Genomic DNA, 27,526 nt, shown 5'->3' on the forward strand with positions numbered 1-27,526 from the left:
GGACACGATCTGACTCAAAGCTGCATGTGAAACCCAGCTCTGTGCAAAGAACCCACACAAAGCCAGCGTTTCAGCAAGGCGGAGGAGGGCAGTGCATTACAGCAATGCGAGATTGCACCACGGGGCATGAATTTCACTCGCAGTAAATTAAAAGGCCAAACCCAGAGATGAGGCTATGAGTACTTGCCAGTAGAAACCGGTGACAGATGAGGAATGGACAGAACACACCATGAGCATCTATTTATAAAGAGGAAAAAAAAAAGGGGGGGCAAATTGCCTTGATTTGCCATTACAAAGGAATGTTTTACCAGCTTTCTCCTTGTATCCTTCTACAGTTGCTCACCTTTGGCACAAGGAATTCTATGTATCACAAGATTTAATTAATAATAATACTTCATATCAACACTCAGCACTTACATAGCGCTTCTTATATTCAAAGTGCTTTACAAAAGTTTGTGAGTCCTCACAACACCCCTGTGAGGTAGGTAAGTATTATTATCCCCATTTTACAGATGGGGAAACTGAGGCAGAGAGGTAAAGTGACTTGCCCAAGGCTTTACAGGGAGTTGAAACTCATGACATAGTGGCCCAGTTCTGGTCTCCCTTATGGTGGTGTAACACAGAGGAACTGCCACAGAGCTATACTGGTATCAGCAAAGCAATCCAACCCAAGTTTCTCTGGCTCCCAATCCTCCACTCCAATCAACCGACAATACCTGCTCCACCTAAACCAACGATTCACCTTCTGAAACACTACAAAAAGCCCAGACCGCAGCAGGAGCAAGTCAACGTATCTGTTGTTGCCTTAAGATTGCGAACAGCTCCGTAGCTCTGCAGCAAGTTGGACTACGCACAGACGTGTTTCTGCCACACTGCAAGAGTCTTAAGACAACTCAAGCGGCCTCCAGCCCTGCATGGATCAGCTTTAAGGCTGATTCCCTTCTCCCTCGAGTTAGAATAAATCCAGAGCAAAACAATGGGGCTGCACCAGCGCAGAACTAGTACGAGATCCGAACCAGACCTTTTACCTGCTGCTTCGTAGGCAAATGCCCCTACTAATATCTTTTTCATTTTGGACAGCTTCAGCACGGTTCATTTCACTCCCTCTCTCTGAGTTTGTATCTCTGCATATAAACAAACTTCCAACATTTCCAACTCATCAGCACCAACATTTAACAGCACCATACATCTTTCTAAGACCAATCAATATTTCCAGAAAAGTGTCAATGCATGCAAATATCACCTACAAAAACATCAAGAGTGCTGGGAGATGATACCAAGGATAGAGGTGATCACAAGACAGCACACATTTAATTTTTATTAAAAATACCAAACAACTCACCCTTACTATGCCACTTAAATGATCATTCTAACCTGCAGAAGTACAGGTACTTTTCCTCCAACTATTTACCTACCTACCTAGGAAAAAAAAAAAAAAAAAAAAAAATAGCAAGCACACACATTTATACTTCCTCAAACTTGGCAGGCATGATTCATGTGAATGGGAAAGGAGGGACTGGGGAGGTGGGTGAGATTGTACACTGGGTTTAGGCAGTGGCATATGAAAGAAGTAGAAGATACCACATGCATCATCACCATCAGTAATCAATCTGATGAAAATAAACCCAAAAATTAGATGGATTCATGTACGACATCCACTGAAAATTTCAAACCCTAAGCGCACTGAAGCTGGCAGACATCTTGTGCCACTTCACCTATGTCCAGACACAGCATCAGCAAATAGGATCAAACAAACCTTGAAAAGAAAGCAAAAGGAAGAATAAACCAGCCTGGAGACAACAATCTTCCACAAACCACTTCCCTGCATTATTTTCAAATACATTTTACTCTTAAGCAGTTTCAGAAAGGAGCGTGGGAGACAGAGACCCACTACTATTTCCTTTTAAACTGGCTCAGCACCAGCACCAGCTCAGAGAGAGGGAGAGAAAAAGAATTCTTCAAACGTGATCCTCGGTACTTGATTAAAACATTGCGAGCCAGCCGACGAAACCCTAAATTGCCAGAGGGTTCGAAGTGGAGTGGATACGCGGTGCTGCTCACGGTCCTCTTCATTTGCTATGAAATCTGCTCCGTGGGCCTCATCTGTATATCTCCGATCTAGAAGAGACCAACATAGGATTTTACTGGAGCACTGAAGGCCATTTTAAATCCTGCACTGGGCACCTCCACGCTGGACCATCACAGTGGCAAGCTGCACATGAAGGAAGCTCCTGAGGCTAGAAATGAGCCTGCTTAACTGAGATATTAGCAAGAAATAAAGGTGAATGCGACAGCTCTGCTTTTAGCAGAAGGGTTAAAAGCACAAACACGCGCAGAAGAGCGCAAGATGACACTGATTATCAGCTCTCATGGTTCAAGTCTTCAGTTTGGTCTGCTCGTGGAGGGTCAAGCAGAAACACTGCCTGATCAGCCACGGGCAGGACTTTTTATCCTCTTAAGACAGGGCGGCCAGCTATCGCTACTGATCCAATGTCAAGATGGCCACATCTTGCTCCAAGGGAGCAGAGTTCACATGAGGGGCTGCTAAACCTCTCACGATCAAAGTTTGCTTTTGCAACAGGAACTTTTATGTTGCATATCCTAAACTTTGACACTGCCCCTGCCTCCTCCTGGCTCTAGCTCAAAGCTGGTCACTTATTTCTCGTTTCACAGGAGGGAAGTCCCTCTGGCAGCACAAGTGTCCTGGTTTGAGGTAGAACAACCGATTTTCTTTTCAGTAATTTTACTTTTCAGCTAAGCCTCCTCTAACTCACTCAACTCCCTCCCCTTGGGGAGGTACGCAGCACTTGGCAGGATCAAACCCAACACATTATTTGGCAACGGGCAGAACCTGACCCAGCTGCAAAGACTATCAGCAAATCTCAGATGGCACCATCCAAAAGGGCAGAACGTGCCCATATCCCTCACGTTCCCCTTGCCTTGCGCAGTCCTTCTCTGGGGTCAGAGCAGCCTTTGCTGGATCCGCAGGGCTGTGAGCAGCCCGAGCGGCGCAATCCCAGAGCTGCCATAAGGGAAGTGTAAACAAATGTGATCACTGCTAATCCCCAGCCCAGGCTCTGTTAAGCACACAGCTCATACAGCGGCTGCAACGCCGATTGGCAAACGTCAGGGCAGCAATTACCCTCCTGGCCTTCAGCCACCGGCAGCAGAGCCCTCCAACCCGACCACAGCCTACCTGTACATGAGGTGGGGCACTGAGGACATATATGACAGCGTTAGCCATATCTTCAGCTTTGAGACACTGGAAAGACAGGAAAGACATTCTCAGTCAAAGGGCACCTCAGGAAGTTAACCACAAGATCACTCCTTTCCTAACCATCAATCGTAAGTTTCAACAGTGTCACTGGGGCATGTCAGAAACGGTGCAAGCAAGCAGGAAAAAAATAATCCATTAAAAAATTAACAAAGGACATGTCTGGTGCTGATAATTCTCCATTTGCTGCTGGCACGGGAATTCTGCCAGGTCAGGCATTGCCATCCTTATCGAAAATTCCCAGAGAAGCACAAGAATTCCTGTGCTAGCCACCTGCAAGACAACACGCTCTCAACATTTCTTCCTGTGTAGGCATGTTTGCTTATTATATCTTCTCTTCCGTAAAGAAGTCATAGCCTGCAAAACGTCAAAGCTGACTGGTATTTATTTACAGGAACATCAACGTAAAAGGAAAAATATAGGGAGTGGGAAACTGAATGAAAACCTACATAGCCTGTAGATATCAGTGCAAAATCTGATGTTTGAGTGCTGAGGCTTTGGGGATGCTGATTACATCCTGGAAAGCACTGGGCACTCCGCAGAACTAGTTCCTTGTATATTGGCCAGGAGAGACTGTTAAACTATAATCAGAGCCACTTCCCTCTGTTTCCATTTCTCCATGTCCTACCCGAATGCTCTCATAGGTTGCAGCAGCTCTCTCAGGGTCATTATCATGAAGTTTAAAAGCAAATCCCGTTTCCACCAGTCCTGGAGATATACACTGGAAAAAAGCAGAGCACATCCTAATAGGATTTGTAATTCCCCTTCAATAAAAGAAAAAAAAAGAAGAAAAAAAGATAACTTTTTAGCACTGAAAAAGCCAAAAAACCCAGCCCCCTTTCTATTGTTCTCCTTTCCCACGCTTTTTCTAAGGGAATAGTTTAAGAGGGCAGACTTTGCCTTAATGACCGTTGTGGCAGGTACTTCCGGGGAACACTGATGGGTACTTCCCTCTTCATGCCCCAAAGGGACAGAGAAGCAGAGAAAATGATGGAAAAGCTTGCAACACAAGTTAACTTCTGGACACATCACTTCTGAGATGCAAGTTCTGAATGAGAACACACAGCCCAGCTATTGCCTCCCTCTGCTGTCATGAGCTCCCCTCGCTCCCGAACAAGCAACTGCCTACTTCATGCACCCAAAAAGTTTATTCCCTGACACAGCTCATTGCTGCCAGGCCTTCTGCCCCCCGGTCTCTCTCTGCCTGGAAGAAGAGGTGACCAGGGACAGTTGGCCACAGGACTTGAACATTCCCAGGGTGCTGAGTGCTATTTTTGCGTTTCCTTGCCTGTTATCCAAAGGGAAAAGCTCTGTCCCATAAAGCCTGCCATCTCTCCACCACCCACAAAAGCAGGAGAGAGGAAGAGAGCCCACAGTACTCACTGTAGCTCGTATGTGGGTCTTTGCTTCTCTGAGTTCTTGCCTCAGCCCCTCTGTGAGAGCTGTGACCGCATACTTGGTGGCACTGTAAAAATGCACCACCGACTGTGGCACAACGCTGTGGCCGTTCATGCTGAGGAGAGAGCAGAAAGGAAAGTGCTGAGAGGTGGGAGGCAAGCAGAGTCCTGAGGAGGAACCAACAGGATATTCAAACCCTGTAACGAACACCGAAAGAGACACTGACATGATGGCTATGTGAGGAATTCCCCTCTCCTGCAGGGAACGCAGACCACCAGAGGTTCCTCTCAACATGGTTGTTTTCTGGAGCTGGTCAAGAAGTTTCAATCTTCAACCTTGTACCATTGCAACTGGCTGGCATTATCCCTTTCTACCTGGTTGGTTCTTTCTTGCATTTAGACCAGCGGAGGTTAAAAAAAGTGGTTTGAAAAAAAATCAACCATGGCAATCCTTGGAAAACCCCTCCTCGGGTACCATCAGCCAGCTCCAAGGTTAAAGCTCCAGTGCTTAAATCCTCTCTGGGAGGCGGGGAGGAGGAAGCACACATGGCTGAGCCCACATTCCCCCCTTGTGTACCTGTTAATATTAATAATATGCCCATCATCGATGTTTCTCTCTTTCATGGACTGGTAGGCCTCTCGGGTGCAGATGCTCACAGCCATCACGTTGACCTGGGGGACGAGAAAAGAAGAAGAAACTGAGACCCGCAGCCCTGCCTGGCACCCTTTGAGTTGCCCCCCGCACGCCCAAAGCCGCGGATGCAGGTTCCAGTCCCCGATTCACAGCAATTCCTGCAAAGGCCAACAGAGGGAAATGCACATTCGCACACCGCGCATCACGCCGCGACCAGGCTCGGGGCTGCAGAAACAAGAGGTCTGGGCAGGGGAGACACAGATACCCACTTTTGTGAGACAGCCTTGGCCCCTGACAGAAATAAATAGACTTAATCGTTTTATGGGCAAGTGTGAGGGTAGGGTGCAATGTAAAGCAGAACAAATCCACCCCTCCACAGTCCCCGCTCTGTCCAGGAGACAGAGTTGTTTATTTTGTACAGCATTGAGCACACTGGCGTTTCGGCAGCTGATAGGACACTAACAGCAGGTAATTAGGTCAGCTAGTTAACGAGGAAATCCCCAGATATTGCCTGTCAGAGCGCCAGGCGCTCAGAGGCGCTGCAAACAGGCCAGCAAAGAGCTTCCCGTGCACAAATGAAGCCAAAGATCACATCGTGCCATGGGGAGGTCCAGAGTGGGCAGGTAACCCTGCAGATATGAAAGCCACCGATCTGTCACAGTCCACTGGCATTTTCCTCAGCCCTAACTGGATAAGCCAAGGAAGAAAGGACAAGTTATCCAGTCCTTTAGCACAGGATCCAGAGCTCTCCAGGCTCTTGCGCTCTTTGGACCAGCCCTTCCCAGCACACCATGGCTTGGTTAAACTCGGTCATATCGCCTCTGCGATGTGCCACCTTTAACGTGCAGATGCCGTGGGCATTTGCTGACCATAAAACACAGAGTCAAAGTTTCCAGGAAGACAGAGATATGGAAATTGCCCCAGCTGGAATACAAAGCACCCGCTGTTGTGTGCAAGACTGATGAGCAAGCCGTCTCAGCAGCAGCGCTAATTGCTTGACTTTATAGTGGTTTAGATTTGGAAAAGTGGCTGAAAGGTAGAAAGTGTTTGCTGAAGCCCTCTAGAAAGGACATAATTTCAAGGCAGGACACACTGGCAGGTCCTACTAATGGCGTGTCACTTGCTAACTAAATGAGCAGGCCAGACAAGTCTAAAAGCACTGCTGTGAACTAAATACCCAGGAAGAAATAAATTTCTGATGAATCAGAAGTCAGGTGCAACTATAAATGGGAGGCGCAGCAGGAACAAGGCCATGGGGACAGGGAGTGAAGGATACAGGAGAGGGCTGGCCATCATCCCCGTGAAACTTAGAAACAAGAATGGGGTGGGCTAACTAGGACTTGCTAGCACAAAAGGACATGCAAGAGAGGAACATTAGTTCAGAGACCAGAAAGTAAGAGGCAGAAGGAGACGGGTTTGAGAGATGTAATTACTGAGCAGCACACAAAGGACGAGTGGGGTCAGCTGAGGAATCTTCCGGTCACTGCTTTTGTCTCGGTCATTATTTCTATTCATTACTAGAGGCCATGTTACCAGTTTTTGTCTTGGCGACAGATAAACAGCATGCTTATCTGATCTTGGAGTACCCAAGCAACATAGCAAGTACAGTCGTCATCATCCTCATCCAAGTGCACTTTGGTTGAGCACACAGTCGCTGCCGGATATCTCAGTCATCGTACCTGGAACTACAGAGAGAAATTCCCCGGCACCAAGTTGAAGATTTACCTTGGCTGTGCAAGGAAGAAAGGTAGCAGACAGAGCAGCAGAAGTGGCACCGTACAATACCTCAACACGGGAGCGAAGCCCACAGCAGGCAGGGCATCTGAAGGCTTTTGGATTTCACAGTAAGAAGGTCAAGGAAAGCGGGAGTAACCCACTCCAGACCCATCTATTAACCAAGTGCCTTCATATACAATTTTGACGACTGTTAGTATAAAAAGCCTTCGTGACAAACAACATCCCTGCTCTCCTCCCTGCCCCAGGACACCCTGAAGCCACCAGGCACCGTGTCTTTGGTGCAGTCGCTCCCCGGCTCCACTCCATCTCCGTAGGCCACTAGAGGGTAACACCTGCCTAAAGCCTGAGCCCAGCTCCAACGCCATGACTCACGCCGGGCAACGCTTCCTTGCGTGGGTAGAGTTACAACATTTTGACAACTACTGGCAAAGCAAGATACTAATCCACAGCCACATGGGAAAGTCCAGAGCCTGTACGATAAGACACCCTGGTACAACAAAACAGCTGGCTGGAAGGCAGCTGAGCTAGGATTGCCTTGCTGCCTTTTCCCAACAGCACCCACAGGATTTTGGGGTGAAATCCCATTTCAAAACGTGGAACAGGCACTCAGGAACCTAAAAACATGCCTGGAAAATGAGCAAGTCTTAGGGCTGCATCATTTTGAGAAACAATCTAGAGGCCGTTGTTACAAATATCCATGCAAGACATTTTTCAGCCTTGTTCCTATTTTAAGAACAAAAGGTTCAAAGGTCCCTTAGCAAAGATAGCCAACGCATCTGCGCTCTGCCTTTGCACAGCATGCTGCACAAGGCAGCAGGTCCGTGACTGCCGCCTGTGTGTGCTAATGCAATAGAAACAATGAAGGCACATTTTCTAGTAATTAATGAGTTCCAATTGCCAGGTTGGGAGAACATAAAAGATCCTGTTCCTGGAAGCGCTGAGCATTTCACTTCCCAGAATCAGCCCTTTCTAAGGCATCAAAATGAGTATCCCAGCTCCTAAGCACATACAAAACGCAGGTTACAGAAAACATATCTCTGCACAGATGGTATAAAAAAAGCAAGAACAGAATCTTGCTTGGTCAATGAATAATGCCAAGACGAATCAAACAGATTTAGCGTCTAGAGGAGCGAGAGGATGTGTGCGGCAACCCTTTGTGCCCCGAACAGTGCAAATGGAAAGTTCAGCTTGAATTCCTGTCTCTAAAGGTCAGCAGGTAAAATGTGAAGGAGGTGTTCAAATCCCAGAGCCCGGCATCAGTGTGTACACAGCACCCAGCCCCGGCTACTCCCATGCTGATGGGGGACGGCTGGAGGACTTTGCTCCAGCCTGGTGTCAAGCACAACCTCACAAACAAGTAGAGAGAAATGGGAGGGGGGGGAAGCTGTGAACCAAAAGACGAGGGGCTCAGAACCTGCCTGCTCCCTCCCTCGCACCCACCGAATTAGCTGACTGGCACAACATGAAATTCCCCCAGCCCAGGGAGATGCAGCTCCCTCTTGGGAACAGACAGCAGACAATAAGGAACCGGAACATTAGAAAAAAAAAAAAAAAAAAAAGACGAGGAATAAGTAAATGATAACATGATTTTGACTATTAGATGTATAGCAAGATATTTTGTGAAATAGGTATAGCGAGAGGGGAGCCTGGGAGGAGACAGAGCCTCAAAGCTCATAAAAAATGCATGGAAACAAAAATCAATTTACCAAAAAGAAAAAAATGCCTTTAACTTAAGGCCTTAATGCCTCCTAAATCAATAGATTGATGGCTGTTTAGAAACTTCTGCTGTCGTGCAGCCCAGAAATACACTGAAACTCTCCAACGGCATCTCTCAAACGGCGCCGCTCGGTAACACCTTTCTCCAAGGGACCTTTGGAAGAAGCCTCCCCGCTGCCGCTCAGCTCGGCAAAGCCCAGTGGCCCGTGAAAGGCACTGGCAACTTTCCCCTGTCCTGACCATCTGAGAGCTTCAGAGCACGCAGGAAAAATGGGCCTGGCCAGTGTTTGCCCGGGGCTGGTGTGCCACAGTGGGGAGAGCTGTCACTGCAGGCCCCTTCCCTGAGCCCCGCTGCCACGCCGGCCCCTGCACAGCTGGAGACACAGATTTCCAAACAGAGCGGTCACAGACACAAAACTGGGGACACACAGCAAAAGGAAAAACCCGGAGCTATTTTTACCACTTACCAACAGGCTAAAAAGCAAAACCCAGGCCTCTCAGGCTGCCCAGGCTGAGGTGGGTGAAGCATTTGGCTCTGGAGGGGCCCAGGGCATCACCTTCACATTACAAGTGCAAATGTTATTCAGGCAATTACACACAAGCCAAGAGCGAACCCACCAGCTGCCGGGAAGCTGGTGAGAGTTAAAAAATCTGCCAGCGTATGAAGAAAGCTCAGGCGTCTCAGTCTGTTCCCAGCGCTACAACAGCATTTTTGCCAAGCAAACGAGAGCAGATAAAGCCCTACAGATCACCTCTGGGAATAAAATATTCCCCCAGCCTGGTTTCCGGACACTGCCCTTGCGGAGCCACAGCCCTGCCTCTCCTCCCACCCCATCCGTCACACCAACGCAGCTCCAAAGGGTGCAACACAGCAGCACCCGTAAGGATGGGGACCCCCAGGCTCCCAAACCCCACATCAGGCCACTGTAAATACCAACACGGGACTGTCTCATACAGGACAATCCCCGTTCCAAGATCTTGCTCCCTAAAATGGGTGGAAGGTGGGACAAAAGGAGCACTCCCACCTGAGCAGCCAGGGAAGGGAGCATGAAGAGGGGAATGGCCTTCAGCTGGAAAAAGCCATGCGTCCCCCCCAGCCTGCCCACCTTGCAGAGAACAAAAGGTCAGAAGAACAAAGGGAAATGAGCGTGAGGGACACGCAGCATCCACGGAGGCATCCGCACAAGATGTGACGACAGCAACCAGGACAAGGAGTTTACAAGGCGCAGGCGACCCATGGGGCCAGGCCTGCAGCGAGACAACGCGGGGAAGTGCCCTGCTTTCCACCAACTCAGCCTCGGCTACACTTCACTTAATTTTCTTTAAAGACTCCATGGCAACCGGGGACGGGGAGCTGCGGCTGTGCAGTGACCCAGGCTGGGCAACCCCCAAAAGCCCAGCTGGGCAGACAAAGCTGAGCTGAGTTCGCTTTGGCTGCAGTCACAGCAGCCAGCAGACCGGCCAAAATCCTAACAAGAACTTAATTAGCCAGGATATGGCAGCTCTTGCCCTGGCAGCAGGAGTCTGAGGCCTCGACGTGCCTCTGTTTTGCTTTACACAGCCCCTGAATCTGCTGCTGGATGAACAGCCACCGGCTGCGGCAGGAGCCGGCAGATCCCGGCTGCCTCCGCTGTCAGGTGTAGTGGCCCCGAGCCTACAGCTTCAGGCAGCTTTTCAAATAAGACATGTCTTCCCCTTCACTAGGACAAGCTCTCACAGCTGCAGGAGGTGCTGCAAGGTTTACTCGAAGCCATGAGTTTGACTCCCGTTCCTACGAGGATGACACTTTCACGCACAAAAGCAGGTAGTATAGCAGGGGAAAATCACCTTCGTGAAAAGCTCCTGTTTCAGCATCTCACCGGCCAGAGCTGCAGGAAGGCCAGTAGAAAAGGGCTGTGGCAAGGGCATGCAAACTGGCCCGGGGTCCCGCAGCCGTGGCTGCCATTGCTGCGTGCAGAAAAGGGCCACCACATAATGACAAAAGATGAAGTCCCAAAAAGATGCACAGCAGCACCTCAGTTCAGCAACACCCGGGGAGAAGCGCAGCTAGTAAATGGCATGGACCGTTTGCACAAACTCACAGTTCGGCCTAAGAAATTGCCTCATTCACATCCAGCTTTAACCAGATTATGGGCAGAAAATTAAGCTATAAAGACAAAAAGCATTACAGCTTTTTAAGCCAAAAAGAATCGGCCCATTTTACAACCCACTGCTACAACTAACAGGATTAGCTACAAAAGCCAGTGCTTCGCCTTCAATTTCCTGTTTTATTGAAGGAAAAAAAAAAAAAAAAGTGATGCTCATCACCCTTTAGAAAGCCATTGAGCCAAAGGAAAAATGCTGCTGAAGGTATTGAATGTTTTCATACTTCAAGGCGAAGGCACGCGGCTCAGCACTGCATGATGTCTTTCCACTTCCCGATCAGCAAACCCAGGCCGTGTCAGAGCCAGATGGGAGGCAGGTCCTCAGCTCTGCACCTGTGAAATCAGTGGACGGGGACAACGGTGCTGGGGGCCAGAAGAAATAAAAATCTAGCACGGTTCCCAGCGGCACTACTCACATCGATCATTGTCCGCCAGCCCTCCGTCTTCCCTGAGAGCAAAGGCTCCGGGCGAGCCAACCCCGCGTTGTTGATGCAGACATCAACTCCTTGATGAAGGGTCTTGATGGCGGAGAACATGGACAGGATCTCCTCTTCGTTGGAGAGATCGCACTTGTACGGGATGAGGGTCCCCGGGTAGCCGGCACTCTGGCATTCAGCTGCCAATTTCTAGGGAAGAGAAAGGAAGGAAGGAAAGAACCATCAGCCTCCTCTCCTTGTGGAGCAGCGTATCCAGCCATTCGCTTAAAATCACACCCCAGGGCTAACAAAACATGGCAGCTTCCCAGCGAGCCCGTCTTGGGAGGAATCACTGTAAATGCTAATTGAGGAAAAAAGAAATATCGATATACATGAGAGTCTGAGCCCTTCAGCCTTTAAGTTATTAAACTTGAGGACACACTCTGCGCTCAACCATCGCCCCAGGCAATACAGGTCAAGGTGCGCTGGTGCTGGCAAAATACGAATAAATACTGCTGCGGCACTGGGCTGCAAGTCTGCCACGCGGATGAAGGACGTGGCAATCGCATGCCTGACAATTCCTCATTAGCCACTACCAACAATTATTCCAAGCATCCAGATCTTTTATAAGATTAGATGATATAAAGCAAATGAAAGGCCAAGAGCTGCTGCTGGCCGCCTGCGTTAATGATGTGGCAGCCACCGCACCAAATCCTCTGGAGGATGCCCTTTACCCCCTGATGCTAATGAGAAGCAGCATCTCATCTCTGATGTGTCACATTAGCGACAGTGACAGCTTCCAGTGCGAGGCGAGAGCCACGTGATGTCTGGCTTCTGCGGAGAGATGGACTCTGGCTACAAATGTCCACCAAATCACTCGAACGCCATCGCCCGTGGCGGTTTCACCAACGTGACATTTCAGAGGGTGCAATAAAGCCGCTCTCCTGCCAGAGGCAGCTTTCCCACTCCTGCCGGCTCCTCCCTGCATACCAAGGACTGCAATTCACAGCCCAGGAAAGGAGGAGCGAGGCCCAGCACAGGAGCGCCCTGGCTGGAAGCAGAGGACGGCGGGACGGTGATTGCACACGAAGGCGGCTGCTGAACATCCCAGCCCCAGCTGAGCACCTGCCCTGGGGCTTACCCGGCCTTGGCCAGAAACAAGGACACGGGGAAGCCAGGCCACCAGCCACAGCAGCACCCGAAACACCACTGGGAAGCTCACTCTGGAGGGATGCTGACTTTTTTTTTTTCTTGCTATGAGGTACAGCATCACCTCCCAGACTGGTCCTGGCCCTCCAGGAGGGCACATGGAGAAATTCCCACATTTTGGAGAAGGCAGATGCTGAAACCAGCCCCACCATCTGTTCCAACATTGGGAGGAGCCTGGAGAGCCACGCTGGCCTCGGACATGGCTTGTTATAATGAAAGCAGTGACAAACCAGAGCATCGAAGGTGTCTTTCTCCCAGGGGAAGCCAGCGAGCCCCACGGTTCCCTGTCCCTCTCACTTAGCAGAGCTGGTCTTACAGGAGCTGCCACGGGGACAGACTCGTCCCCCAAAACATCCAGCATCGGTGACATTCACAGAGGTGTCACTGCCAGATTCAGCTAGACTGGTGTCCAAATTCTGAAATAAACATTAAACAAAAGAAAAAACACACAAAGGAACATAAAGGAAAGGGGAAAGGGAAGAAAAACCTCAGAGAGAGCACAGCACCTGCCCCCCGGCACAGGCTGCAGGAGAGCTCGTGGGGCTGCATCGCTTCACAAACACCACGGGACCTGGCAAGTGCCAAACCAAAGCACGGGCCCAGCTCCCATCCGGCTGGCCTCCAACACATGCCATCCTGCAGATGAGACACCAGCACACCCAGGAAACCCGCAGGTTCTGATCCCTGAAATTTCATTAGAATGGGCTCCCTGCTCCCCGGCCAGCACAACGCGGGATGGCCACGTGCCCCGGGGTAACGAGGAGGGCTGGCAACTTGGTTAGATGCCACAAAATCCAAAAAGACGGGGGGGCACAGGGAAACCACCTGAAGATGTGAATTGGCTCCCAACTCCAAATCATAAAGCGTGCTCTTCGTCAGTGGCTTTTTCGTTGACCAACTTTCTCTTAGCCAAGTCTTACACAGAGCAGGGCTGAGCATCCTCGTTGGGAGAGGGACAGACAAGCCGGGACCTCCAAACCCCTTCTCTGCGCCCCAAGCACATTCATTTTAATTACTCTGGGGCAAGTGGCTGTGTTTGGTAAATGATTTTCAACTGCAGGGGTGGGCCAAGTCCCCGGACAGCGAGTTTAACCTTTTCTGATTTGCCTTTCACAGCAATCCACAGCCTTCACGGACCACAAGCCGAAGCCAGACCAGGTCTAAAGGTCTGGTCCAGAAGCCCCTTTCTTTTCTGGGTACCACGTCAGTGAAGGCATTGCAGTAACAAAAGAATTATTACTATTGCTCTCACGGCACCAAGCGGGAAGGGGACGGACATGCTGAGTTCAGCCGGGAGATCGATACATCCCAACAGCATCACGCTCTCTGGAGAGCTCTGCTTGGGCTGAGCTAGACAATATTTCTGCCCAACAGAGAACAAAGACGCCCCTGGGACCGCATCATACCTCTCTGTACCCTCCCGGGGCTGGTTTCACTTTGTTACACATGCCGTCTTGTTGATTATGTGCTGATAATAGTAGAAAAATACATACTTTTTAAAGATCAGTGTGCACACTTGAGAAAACAGTTGGGGGAAAAATCTGCAAGGGCAGCATATAGAAAATGAAAAGTGGTATGAAGGGCTGCTGGAAGGTGCTAAACCGCTCCAGGGATGGGGCCTTGTTCCTGCAAAGATACAGGAGGGAAAAAATGGGCAAGGGGCCCTCAGCCATGTTCTTCATGTCCTGGCACCAAGGTGACAGCTTCAGACCTCTCTCCATCCCACTGCCCAAATTCGAGCACTCCACTAAGGGATCCACCCCATTCAGTATTTGCTTGTAAAGTACCACAGCTCACGGCCGCCACTTTTTCTCCCTAATTCACCAGGTCTTGGCCAGGAGTATGGTCTTAATTTGCTCTTGGAAGAGGGCTGGTGTCCTGGCACCCCCTGCAATTGCCAGGATGTGTTGAGTTTGCTTGATCGAAAGCTGGGTTGAGTTAACTTTCCAGTGGTGGTTATTGGTGGTTCTAATTTTCACTGCTTGTGTCAGTGCTCATCGCAGGTAAAGCAGGGTGCTGTCTTTCAAAGTTAGCGTACTGACATGCAGAAAGGAAAAGCAGGGCACCCATCGCGTCCCGAGGCTGAGCATCGTGGAGCATCCCAGAGCTGCGGGGAGGAAAGCTTACAGCTTACAGCAGGAACCGGTCCAGCCGAACTCAAATCAAGCAACGCCGATGATTTTAAAAGATGAGAAATACAAGCACAAGGGATTACGATGAGCCTCCCAAAAGAGGACTCATGCCAGAGGAGCTGGAGGAAGAAGAGCCCATCAGCATGGACGGGAAAGGACAGACAAGCTCATCTACAGCCCAGAGGGGAACACTGCGTTTAGTATCTCCATTTCCATGTTCAGCTGTTACTTTTCACTATTCGGTGAAACCTTTCCCTGCTCTGTAGAGCTCCTCGACAGAGGTAGACAGGGTCTAAACACCACAGGCTGCAGCACAGCAAGCCCAAAGAAGGAGCAGATGAAACAAGGGGTGCTCCGGACAGCAGCGGCTGTCGTGGTGGAGCTGCCCGTCCTGTTTTCCCAGTCACTCTCCTTAGCTTATGTCTTAGACACACCAAGAGAAAGCTCTTTCTCACTTGGAGAGAGGCTTCTCTGCCACAACTGACCAGAGAAATCAAATACCTCTCGAGATCTTTCTTTTCCTGTGTGGTGTCTAGCCGCCTCAAACAAGGCTCAACATGGATCCTTTCATCTCTCAGGCTACACTTGTGTTAACAAATTCTCTTTGAAAAATGAAGTGCTGAACACCGCTGACATCCAGGCGGAGCTGAATGTGCTTCAATCATCTATAGATAAAGAGTCATCACAGGCTCTTCAAAGAAACATCAACTGCGGGTAAGTTTGCAAGAGAAGACTTATGTAAAGCACCTCTCTGAATTAGGGAGCTTGCGGTATTTTTTCAGAGCATCCATTAAGTCACTCAGCTAATGCTCATTCCACTTTAAGCACACTACACACAGAAGGAGGGGGGAAAAAAAAATAAAAAAAGTTGTTTTTCCAGATTTCATAAGCAACTTGAGAGTGACCACGTAATGCAACACCAATACAGAGGAGGGCCAGTGCACCCCCAGCAGCTGGAGATGAAGATTTGAAACGAGACCTGAGCATCTCTGTACCATGCCGTTATCCCTGGATGCTTGCAAACAGACAGCCAGGTGCTATAGCTACTGGTACGAACTAGGATAATGCAACATAAAGAAGAAATAGACACCCTGTGTGTTAAAATGTTTAACTTAGAGCCATCCACTGCCGTGGATGCAGGCCCTCGCACCTGTGATTCCGATACACTACCCGGCACGAACCAGTACCCAGCAAGTTCTGCAACACCCGTGAAAGACCAGCTTTCCACAAAGGGCATCTGAACTACTCGTGTGATATAGTGAGCCAATACGGCAGTATGTACCAGATACGTGGGCTGTGATTTGCCTCTTGCTTAGACACCAATTTTTCCATTGACATCACAGTGATTTATCTCAGCTGCCAGCAGTGTTAGATGAATGAATGAGCAAACAAAAAAACCAAACCACCTAGCACCTACCTACGTGCAAGTATGACAAAGAAGAATACCCGGTCATGCTGCTTACTATATACTATTTAGTTTCTGCTTTTTATCTAAAAGGATACCTTGCATTTATGGGAGGTTTTCCGTATGTTAAGAATACATCAGTTCTCCCAAGACGGGGTTAATGCTTTTTGTGCATACAGCACTCGAAAAGGGCACAGTGCCATGCATTTAAATTCAGGCTTGGTAAAATGGTTTTACAAAACTAATTGATATAAACATTTAAAGGGACTATTAAGGGGAGGAAAAAAAAGAAGAGTCACGTAGGGGTTTATTTGGCAAACCATCCTATTAAGTTCAGACACATTTAGTTCAGAGAGATTAAAGCCAGAAGAAACCATTAGGTAATTTTTAATCTAAGCTGCCATTCATCACAGGTACTTGCATCCTACTGATTTAGCTTATGCTTAAATACATAGCCGTACCAAGAAACTAAGTGGAAAGAAACCAAAGTCACCCCAATTACTTTTCCTATCTAAAGGAAATGAAGGAGAAAAATTCTAACGAACAGCATCACAGTTGTGAAAGAAAACTGGGGGCCTACAAATCCTTTCATTTTACTAATTGGCAAGTTGAAGCTTCTTTTAATTAAGATTTAATACCAGTGCAACAGCATAGTAGAGGAAGAGATATATAGTGAATAAAGCACTAGACTGGGGTTTATTTCCATAGTGTGCTCTGTGACCGCGGGCAAGATTCAGAGCTGTTTCCCCATCTGTAAAAGGGAGACAATCACATTGAGCCCCTCCCTAGAGCTGCTGGGTACCTGGGGCTTTTTGCCCGTATACGATCCAAGGACGAGTATTACTTCACATTTCTTCCAGTTCCTTTTGCCTGGCTACAGGTACCCAGATGGAGCCTCCATAGGAGTCCAAACAGAGTTTTCAAATGAATAAAACAGTAAAGTGATTCTTCTTCCCTCTTATGAGCTTTAAGTTGATGCTTTTCGCTGCTTATTTGCCAATTGCTGCTTCTCAGCTCAGATCCATGTCTGTTCCGGGACAAAAGGCAGAATGGTGGGGATGGGAAATCTCGCAAAATAAGGTTTAAATGGAAAAGCAAACGCACAGTACTCAGCTGGGGGCACCAATACCGAAACCTAGTACAGATGACGAAGGACTAGCACCAGTTTCAGATTGTTTACCATCTCAAGTACAGGCTGCCTGATCAGGGAGACTGAATTCTTCACGCTGCTCCAGAAACCCACCACCTCTTGGCACAGGAAAAGGAAAAAAAAGTGATCAAAACTTGAACAAAATTTCAGTCCCTGTATGCATTTTTTTTCCGCCCTGTATCATCCTAAATGCACTGACTTGACAGCCCTTGCAGAGACTCACAGGTGGCACACAAAATCAGCACTCATATAATAAATAACCCAGAAAAATCACATCTCGTTTTGTGGAAGAGAAGGGAATAAAACATTGGGGAATCTCTTGGACCTCTTTGCTGTTTATCAGCTTCCAGCAGCGAGAAGCTGACTGTGGAGAGGCATCTGAGGGGAAACAGCCCCAGCTAGGTAGTTGTGACCGTGGTCACCATCAAGGCTAGAGAGCACAGCACGGCAGCCCTCCCTCCTGCCAGGCTCCTCACACCCGTGGTGCTGCCACAATTTACGATACCCACCAGAGACAGCACAAAATTACATCCTGGCATATCCCCGGGAGAGCTCCTGGATGCTGCCCAGCCTCTGGACACTCAACATCAACACAGTACCTGCCCCTCGCCCAGCAAACCCATCCACAGCCTCCAGAGGGGCCAAGCGGCATCTCCTGCCCTTCTCCTGCCTGTGGGCGCAGCGTGGCCCGAGGGAGCCCCTCAGCTGGTCTCATCCCAGGCACCGAACCCAGACTCCCTGATAAACGGGGGCCTGGTTGAGCTGTCACATCTTCCTGGTACTGGTTGTTGTCCTCCCAGCCTGCTTCAGGTTCACACTGCTTTTTTCCAAGCCCTCTCTGCTCCCTGCACTTTTTCGGCCGTTAAACACCCAAGATTATTTTTTTCCTAGCTCACTTAATTTTAAATTTCCAGTGTCATACACACAAGCCAAATTGCCCCATTTACGCTGCCCTGAACGTCCCTGCTACCTTAAGGCATTCAAACAATCATTCCTTACGTCAAAGCTGAAGGCACTTCTCTCTCTCTTTTTTTTTACTGCTTGCTCAGATCACGTTGCTACGGGCTGGCGTGGGGGAGGAGGAAATACGCTGTTCCTACGATGACAGCTCATTAGAGCAATATCTCTTGCTTATTCTGAGGTATGACTATCCTAAAACAAGCATCGTCGGTGCCTGCCTGCTCTTCAGCTCCAACATGCCTAAAGCAGGTTCCCACGCAGCCAGGCACGTAGATGTTCTCCTTCCCCAAGGAACCCCAGTGCTCCTATCAAGACCGAAGCTGCTGTATTGCAGCCACCCGCCGTCCCTCCACCAGCCCTCGGCTGCCTTCTTGAGCAGGGTTCAAAGACCACAGAGCTCCAAGACACCCCGGTGTCTGCACACAGCGGACCCGACGGCCCACGTGTCGCAGGCTGGATCGCCGCCCGTTGGAGCGCAGATTTCCAAGGCAACCTGCAAACACAGCGCTCAGAGGGCAGAGCCGAGCCTGAGCTCCAGCCTGACACCCTCAGATCACGGCACATGCCTTTGCTGTGTCATCTCCACCACCGGCGAGCACACCTCCACTAAGCTCAGGGAGTCGAAAAAAAAAATATTATTTACTTGTATTAAATCAGACGCCACCCAATCTTGCAGGTCTTGAAGGTCTGAGATGCCTAGTGACAACCTGAAGATCTAGGGTGTGATCAGAGGTCATGGAAACCATCCGCCCACACTGAATAACATATTTTGTAACCAACTACATCACTGTACCTTGTAGGCAAGACTCGGGAGCACTCCTCAGGACAGCCAGGACCCGTTCCCAGCTCTGTCAGAAGCTCACTGGGGGAATGGGTTTCCCCCCTTTCCCAGCCCCAGCATCCCCCCACCTGCGAGACAAAGAATGGCAGATGATAACCCATGGGTGAGCTCTGAGCTCCTCGCTTGGGGGCCAGGAAAATCTGAGCATCGACGGCAGCCGCTGGTCTCCCAGCGCTTGGCCAAGCCCCACGCCTCGCTGTGACACAGCCCGTCCGCACAGCACCCACCGCTGTCACCGAGAACCGTACCAGGACCGCAGGTTTCACCGCCAGAGCAAAATATCAGCTTTTTTCCCCTCTCGACACCCCACAGCACAGCCCTGGCTTCTCTCTGAAGCTCCCAACACAGCGGCATGTATCCCTGCTGCGAGGGCAGGGCGAGAGCTCGGGTCCCCATGCTCTCCTGTCTCACCAGCTCCCATCCTGCGCCCGTGTAATCCTCCACGAATCCGCTTCTGAAAAGGCAGATTAACGCAAGCTTGGAGAGGAGCAGACCTTCCCCCCACCGGCTCGAACGCTCCCCAGTACCAACGTTCACATGACAGGTCCTGAATTTTCATACGCCCCAGATTTGTGACCCACCGATGAGTGGGACGAAGGCTCCCGCGTGCCCCAGCCCAGCCGTGGTCAGAGCGAGCGACAGCAGGGATAACCACTTCCATCGCCCCGCAGGTGCCGCGATTAAACATCCGTACCAACGCCACGGGACACGGCGGCTCAGCCCCACTCACTTCCACACTGATGCTAATCCCAAATTAAGCCGAGCGGAGCTGCAGCTGATCTGCACGAGCCTAATGGGGAGAAAAGTCCAGCCGAAGGAGCAAGAGGGCAGGTCTCTGCTCCCGCAGCACTCTGGTTCTACTTTACCCTATGGAACCAGGGTGGGCACGAACACACCTGGGGCCAACCAAGGCAAAATAACGATATTGTCAGCCAGGAATTACCATTGGCACTTCCCACACGGACACCGGCAGGAGCGAGGGTTAACGCTCGGCTTTGGCACAGACAGTACTTTCGGCAGGGCTTTAACCGTTAACAAGCCCCAGAAAAACCACCACTGTATTTACTCCCCAATGCTGTGCCCGGACCTCACCGCCCAACAAACCCAAAACACAGATCAGAAAAAAAACCCTCCGTGTCTGAACACTGTCCCCGTCCTGCCCTCCCACCTCCCAAGGGCAGCAGCTGACGGGTTTTACATGGGGAAACTGAGGCACAGGACGGCCCCTGATCTGCCCCGTTACACAGAGCAGCTGAGGCAGAACAAGAACCCCAACATATTTCCAAAATCCCAGAAAAGGCTCAATTATTACTCATTTTTAGGGCTGCGAGTGCAACATACTCTGGTATCGCTGCTCTATTGCAAAGCCAAAGGGAGCACAAGAGAAACAGGGAAGGGGGGCTGCTGCAATAAAACATTTTTAAAGCACGTTTTGGGGTGGAAAGAGGGTGAATCCAACCCTGTTTCAAAACAGCCCATCTCCCACGCGCCTCCTGAGCTTCAAGGCCAGTCGGGCCAGCGAAGCATTTGTTCCCACTCCTCAGGACAGCAATTACGGGATCTCTTTCGTATTTAATCAGGAAAGGATCGGGTCAGGGACAAGCGGCAATAAAAGCACCTCAGAGGCCTTGAGTACCCACCATCCCCGAGGCAAGGCCTTCGCCAAACACAAAACAAGCCCTTCCAGAGGCCAAGGAGATTCTGAAGGTCATTCGTTCACACGGGGACCATGCCTTGGGATTATCCTGCCTTAAAAAAAAATGAATTCATCGGGCTACCACGCAGCCCAGCAGCTCGGAGAGCGATGTGACAGCGGAGAGAGGGAGCGACGAGGTCCACGACGAGCCTTTGGGGACAGCGGCTCATCCACCTCCGGCACAGGGAGGACCGGTGCCGCGCACCAAAATTCGCACCTCTCGCCTTCAGCCATGAGCCCGTTGCTGTAAATCACCAGATTAAGACAGCGTGGGCACAGAGGCAAACCCGAGTTTTCGGGAATGCCCCGTGAAACCCAGCCCCGGCTGCAGGACAGGGTGACAGACACCCCCCACGGACACCCAGCATGGCAGGGACATCCACAGCTCGACCCACAGGGGGAGGCCAACATTTTGACCAGCTGACCTGCAAGCCATCACCGTGATTTGCACGCAACATAATTAAATTCCACGTTCAGGTACTACGAAACGATTTAAACATTAATTAACCGCCTTGGAGCGCTGAAGGGGTGGAGAGCTTCCCTTGCACCTTACAGGGTTAGTGGAAGGGATCAACCAGCCCGCGGTGGCTCCTGGGGATGCTCTGCTCCTGGGAGGAAGGCTCAGCTCCGTCTCCCTCCTCCCGCGCTGCCCGACGGAGCGAGCACGGGCCTCCTCAGAGACCGGGCTGCTCCAATCTGCAATCGATAGCTCTGCTTATCAAAGGCTATTTCTTGAGCAAGATCTAACCTTGACAACGCAGTCCCCGGTTATAAATGTTACCTTTGATCAATAACTGTCACAAATGCATTAGAATTAATCGGTTACACCTTGTATTTTAAACCACATTTATTGCTTCCTGTACAGCTCGCTCTCCGCACCCCAACAAAGAGAAAAAGGTTTTTTGGGGTTTTTTTTTTTTTTTTTTTTTTTTTTAGAACACGACATTCATGATTAAATCTCACCAACGCCTTGAAGCAGGTCACTGCCCGAGGGTCAGGATGTCCCCTCGCTCGCCGAGGCAGCCATGCTGCTCTGGGAGGGCAGCGGGTTCCCCCGCACCGTCCTGCCCCTCCGGCAGAGCAGCCGGGTACCGCTGCGCCGGGGGATGCCCGCCAGTCTCCCGGGAGAGCGGGATGCTTTGTTATTTGCCATGCAGCAGACCCAAGGCGTCCCCATCACAGACTGGGAGCCCAAGACGAGCCGGCCGCCGCGCCAAGCTCCGCATGGTCCAACCCGATGCCAAAACCCCACCAGCTCAGGTATTTCCAGCAGCGATGCGAAGGACTGCAGGAGCCAGCTGACTTCCCGCACCTCTCCCGAGGAGTCTTTCCCAAGCGATGAATTAACAACACTTGGAAGGCATTGAAAAATAATAAGGTTTGAAAAAAAAAAAAAAAAAATCACAAAATACGTGACAGATGCCCCTGGCCACCCTACAGCAAGGTGTCAAAGGAATGAAGGAGCGGCTGGAAGATTTCTAGCAAACCTGAGTGCAGCAGCACCCGGCGCTGCCTGGCCTGACGCCGGTGGGACTGCCCCGAGCGGAGCATCTCCCATCGGCAATGGCCATGGAGCGATGCATGCACGGATCCAGCGCTCCGACACTGCGGCCAGAGGGAAAACGCCATCCAGCACTTCTGCCATTCTCTACAAATATAAGAGTAAATACCTAAAAAAGACAAAAAATTAAGTTTTCTTATAAAAAAACCCCTGTGTAATACCAAGTGTCAACGACAAACTCTTTGGAAACAGCTCCCCGTGCTCCAAAAGCACCCACCCATGCTCCAAAAGAAAAGCGCCGGAGCCCCTCGATGCCTTTACCGTGCCTCTGAGCCAGAGGCATTTACCAAACCCCCTCCCAAGCCCTCCCCTCGCCCCAGCAGACAAACACTGCGAAATAAAACTCCTACATCACGCTTAACAAAAGACCAGAGAGCGTTCTACCAGCCAGGGGTGAAGCGTTTTGTCCCGTGCATGGGGAAACTCTCTCCCTTTTTTTGTGCTGCTGCAAGAAGTCAGGCATTAAATACGAACTTCTGGAAAACATCAGGAAGAAGAAAGTTGAAGAACCTTGTAGAGAAGCCATCAAAGGTGGTACTCTGCCTTTTGTCTGGGGGGTGGAGCGACTGCAGCTTAACGTGCTATGGCGCACCAGCTAAGCTGTACTAAGCCATGAAATCACAGCAAGTCATCTTCCACGCTGGAGACCCAAGCGGCCAGCGAGGGGGTCCCTGTGAAGGTGGTGGTCTAACAGGGAGCAGCTTCCACCAACGCCTGGTCTTGCAGACTGCTAAAAACTCTTGGCTGATGCATTAAAGCACTGACGCTCGCTCCTGACTGGCAACGCGTGTAGGTATCCGAAGAGCAGAAAACGCAAAAGCACACGACAAAAAGTCTGTGACAGCTGTTAGTACCTCTAGGCCTCTCATTGAAAACAAGCTTTCAACCCGAATTATCTCCCGGCATGCAGAAGTAAAATAAAGCCACCTTAATTCTTTTTTATTCCTCAAGTCTGACTATAGCAAAAAAGTTACTGTCGGACAACGCAGGCCCAGCGTCTCCACTCACAATGGTGGCGGGAGGAGCGGGGAACGTGAGGCTGCTCGGGAGCACGGCCTGCAGGAGGGTCACAGCCGGGCTTTAAAGAGTGATGGCTGTACGATTTCCGAGGGGAAACCCAGCCGCCGGAGCCAGCCATCGCCACGCCTGCACGTATGAAGATGTGACCAAAGAAAAATCAAATCTAATTTTGAAACGATACCACCAGAGTCAGACAGAGCACTAGCTCAAGGCAAGCTGAGCACACGGCTTTTCTACAAAGCCAGTGGAAGAAAAAAAAAAAAAAAAAAAAAGAAAGAAGAGCCTTTTCTTTTTTTTTTTTTTTTTTTTTTTTTTGCCGGTTTTGTAAGCCATTAACATTTTTCTTTCGAAAGTCAAATGAAGAGCACTGGAGTCACGACACAGGTTTAATACCAAAACCACAACTTTGCAATTCCTTCATTATCTTGCCTCAAGCCCTTATCTGATTTTCCAAGAGATTAAGAAATCTTGACATAGCATTTATGGCCTGAGCTCAGTTCCCCACAAGACAACATACTCTTTCAGTCACCAGTTTACAGCAGGTTATAAAACCACCATATAGAGCGGTTCCAGCCACTTCACCTTAAAATGGATGACTAGTGCATAACGTGAATGAAAACATATGCTTTTGTGCTACAAAACGAGTCCTTTATTCCTGGTTTTAAGCTGTACTGTTTGCACTCTTTCCATTTCAAGCTGCCTTGATTTATTTTTTGGGTTCGCTCCTCTGTATGCCATTATCCACAGAGGTATTTAGCAAATTATTCCATTTTAATCCAGCAAGAAGAGTCATCCTGCAGCAGCAAGGGCTGTGATGCTCCAACCTCTTCTTTATTGGCATCTGGCAACACCAACCCTCCTACGTGTTTCTCTCCGTATTTCTCTCCTCTCATCCCTCCGTCACCGCGCCCCAGCCCTGAGCATCAGCTCCACTTCCCCCATCCTGCCCCTTACGCCCGAATTCACCCATCCTTTGAATCTCCAGCCAGGATCCCGTCCCCCAGCTCCCCTCAACCAACAATGACTTGGAAAACCAGCAGCCGGAGAGAACAGATGAGTGTATGTTGTGGCTGGATCTGGTTATACAGTAACTAATCAAGGTAACGACACGCTCGCAGGGCGCCGACGGCACAGACCTTCCCGTTTCCTTCCCACTGCCTGGAGCATCCGAAGCCCCTGCAGAGGGCAGAAGCCCCGCGGGCAGCTCCCGAGAGGGGGCCTGGCTCCATCGCCCGCCGTGCCATCACCGCACGGTCACCCCTGCACACCAGGCCGGCTCCTGCTCACAGAATCAATCACAGAATGACAGGGGTTGGAAGGGACCTCTGGAGATCAACTAGTCCAACCCCCTGCTCCTCGAAATGGCTTCTTACAGCCGTGTCCAAAGTCCCAAGTCCCAGCGTGGGCTCAAGAGTCTGAAGCCTAAATACCTTCCTCCTCTTTTTTTTTTTTTTTTCTTGAAGAAAAGAACCCACAAGGTGAAGCTCCTGGAGGGAAGCCTAGCTATCGTAAACAACCCTGCTCCGAAGATACGGCAGGTGTCGGTAAGAAGCCTCATCTGTGCCGACACAAGCATCCCTGGCAGCCAGTGCGAGGTGACGGATCCGTTCCCGGAGTGACCCTGGACCACCTCGCACTCCACCACCTTCCCTTCCCCCAGCCAGCCAGCAGCATCTCTGGGATTTTCTTCCTCTTTAAGGAAACACGCTTCGCAATAAATAAAACCAGAATAGCAACGGAGGAAAATATAGTCCAGACACCTACCAAAACAAATGACTGCGCGCCGCAAACACACGTCGGTCCTTAGAGAGGGCGGGAGAAAGAAGTAAGCAGGGACAAACGTTCACTGCGATGTTTAACGCAAATTTTTAAACCTTGACAGTAGCAAGAGACTTGGAAGATGCCAAACAGTCAGCACTCCCAGTAAATGCACATATCACAGCACCCAGATAAATCACCTATATAAAACATGACTGCATTTTACGCTGATTTAAACAAAAAGGCAAAGCCTTTAAGAGACTACTCTTTCTTAAATCTATACTGTATTTTTGCCAGAAAAGTTTTGGAAAGGAAGGCTTTCAGGCTTCAGAAAGGAAATTCCTCTGTAGCATCAAAGGAAAATACAAGTTTAATTGATTTTCTTTACCAAAGAAAATCAAAACATTTCAAAAGGACATCAAAAGAAAGGGCAATATTGGAAATGGCTTTTCTTTCTATTTTGGAGGGGAATGGGAAACAACAGCATCCCTTAAAGCATCCTTTAGCAGAGGCCGTGAGGCTACAACAGCCTCAGGAAGCTGGGGAATGAAAGTACATTAAACACCGTCTGTCGCATGTGGGAATGCCTTGGGAAAGCTTGGCTCTCCCTGCAAACCACAGTATCAAAACGTCGGAAAGCGTGAAATGAGAAGCAAGCCCCAAAGGACAGTTAAATACGTTACATCGGTGTATTTTCTCCTCTCAGCAAGTGTTGTCTTTCTGATTCACAACCAAGAATGGAAAAAGTTTTGTTTATTCCAAGCATTTCTTTATTTAACTCCACCTCTCAGCAACACCAGCAATGGCAAGCCTTGTTTGCCATGATTTTTTGGACAATTTATTCTTGGTGCGGTCAATTGTGCACAGCGAGTCCTTATCGCCTTTGCTAAGGAAATACAAAGACTGGATGTTCGTATGGATCTCCTTTGGCTCAGCAGCCACCAAACCAGCAAGATGACAATATTTAAGCCAACTATAACTTTTATCCTCTCTCAGAGGAAACTTCTTAAAAAGTAAGCAAGCTTTAGCTCATGCCATCGCGAGGGAAAGCCTACAAACGCACCCGACTACAAAAGAAGGATCCCACAGAAATTATTTCTTTTAAGCATCTTTATTTTAAGCCAACGTGAGGTTTTTGACTTAGCTCTAGAGATGTTCGTCGTAGGGGCGAACAACACGTTAGGGACTGAAACTCTCTTTTAACCTTGACTCGTAAGAGCGTCCCATCTCCCGACTGCCAGCGTGTGGACAGAAACTTGTCACATCCCAACCCGAAAGGGTTTAACGTGCCCTGAAACGCTTGGCAGCCCAGACCCGCTCCCTGAGAGCCCAGAGTAGCACGGGGGAGGGGGGGAGGCAGACAGGGGCTACTTTTATCCCCAATAAGATAAAAGCTCAAAAAAAACCCCAAAACCCTGGATCTGCTCCTCGAGCATCCTCCAGACGACCTTCCTTGCGCCTCCGGGGTGGGACGCCCCCCCCCCCGGCTCCGTGAAGCCCCACGCACGGCCGTGGGGCCCGTGCTCTTCCCTCTGGCCGGGCTCCAGGAACGGCGGGGGGAGCCCAGCCCCGGGGACCCACCCGGGAGAGGGGGCGCGACCGCTGCCCGAGCACCGCGGGGGACGCTCCGGCATCACCCGCCCGCGGCCCAGCCCCGGCCCAGCCTCAGGCATCCCGCGGGCCCGGCGCTGCCGGCAGCGCCCCGGCGAGGCCCGGTGGGGCGGCGGCCGGGGCCCGCCCGTGGGGCGCTCCCGTTCCGTGGGGGCTGCCCGCCCCGGTTTCTCCACCGCCTCCGCCCCCCGGTACCTCGATCTTGTCGACGCTGCGGGCGCAGCCCACCACCTTCATGCCGTGCTGCACCAGCGCCCGCGCCACGGCCGCCCCGATGCCCACCGAGGCGCCGGTGACCAGCGCGACGCGCCCGGTCCAGCGCTCCATGGCCCCGGCCCGGCCCGGCCCCGCCGCCGCCGCCGCGCACAATGCACCGCCCGCCCGCCCCACGGCCACGCCCCCACCCCACGGCCACGCCCCCGCCCCGCCCATATCCATCAGGCCACGCCCGTGTCCCTCAGGCCCGTATGCACCGAGTTTGTGCGGGCTCAGCCCTCGTGGTGGAAAACGGCGGGCGGGGAAGGTCGGGGCGGGGGGAAGATCGGTCGCGAGCGGCTCGCGCTGTCTGGGTTTGGGGATTTTCCTCCCCAAAACGTCCCCAAGGAAAAGGGAGAGTCCTGAAATCTGCAAGGTGAAAGGCCGCAAAACGGCTTTAAAGGTAAAATAGGTTCTGTCGGCTGGGTAAGGAACGGAGGCGGGCTGCTTTAAATGAAAACTCGTTAATTAGCGTGACATGGCTGCCTTAACTCCTCTTCAACCACGCAGTAATCACCCGAGCTCGATCGTAACCCTGTCACTGGCTGAATCCCCCGTTCGTGCGGCGGGGGGAGGAGAAGGCTGCTTCAGCATTTCATACCGAAATCAA

General features: G+C 50.6%; 1 protein-coding gene across 2 annotated transcripts; it reads right to left on the reverse strand.

Moving 5' to 3' along the window:
• Positions 1-1,805: 1,805 nt before the first annotated feature.
• Positions 1,806-27,007, reverse strand: DHRS11 (dehydrogenase/reductase 11). 2 transcript variants are annotated; one of them, XR_008467837.1, is made up of 7 exons: positions 26,857-27,007; positions 11,319-11,528; positions 5,249-5,343; positions 4,658-4,787; positions 3,903-4,017; positions 3,197-3,262; positions 1,806-2,118 (listed from the first exon to the last, which is right to left on the reverse strand). XR_008467837.1 is itself a non-coding variant. In XM_054210103.1 (7 exons), exons 1-7 carry the CDS (start codon positions 26,986-26,988, stop codon positions 2,077-2,079), a joined length of 768 nt encoding a protein of 255 aa, XP_054066078.1. In that variant the 5' UTR covers positions 26,989-27,007; the 3' UTR covers positions 1,806-2,076. The 2 variants fall into 2 exon arrangements, 1 of the variants encoding a protein (XP_054066078.1); XM_054210103.1 differs by having other exon boundaries at positions 3,903-3,995.
• Positions 27,008-27,526: the final 519 nt, after the last annotated feature.

Source organism: Rissa tridactyla, chromosome 7, assembly GCF_028500815.1.
Source record: "Rissa tridactyla isolate bRisTri1 chromosome 7, bRisTri1.patW.cur.20221130, whole genome shotgun sequence".
Classification (NCBI taxonomy): Eukaryota; Metazoa; Chordata; class Aves; order Charadriiformes; family Laridae; genus Rissa; species Rissa tridactyla.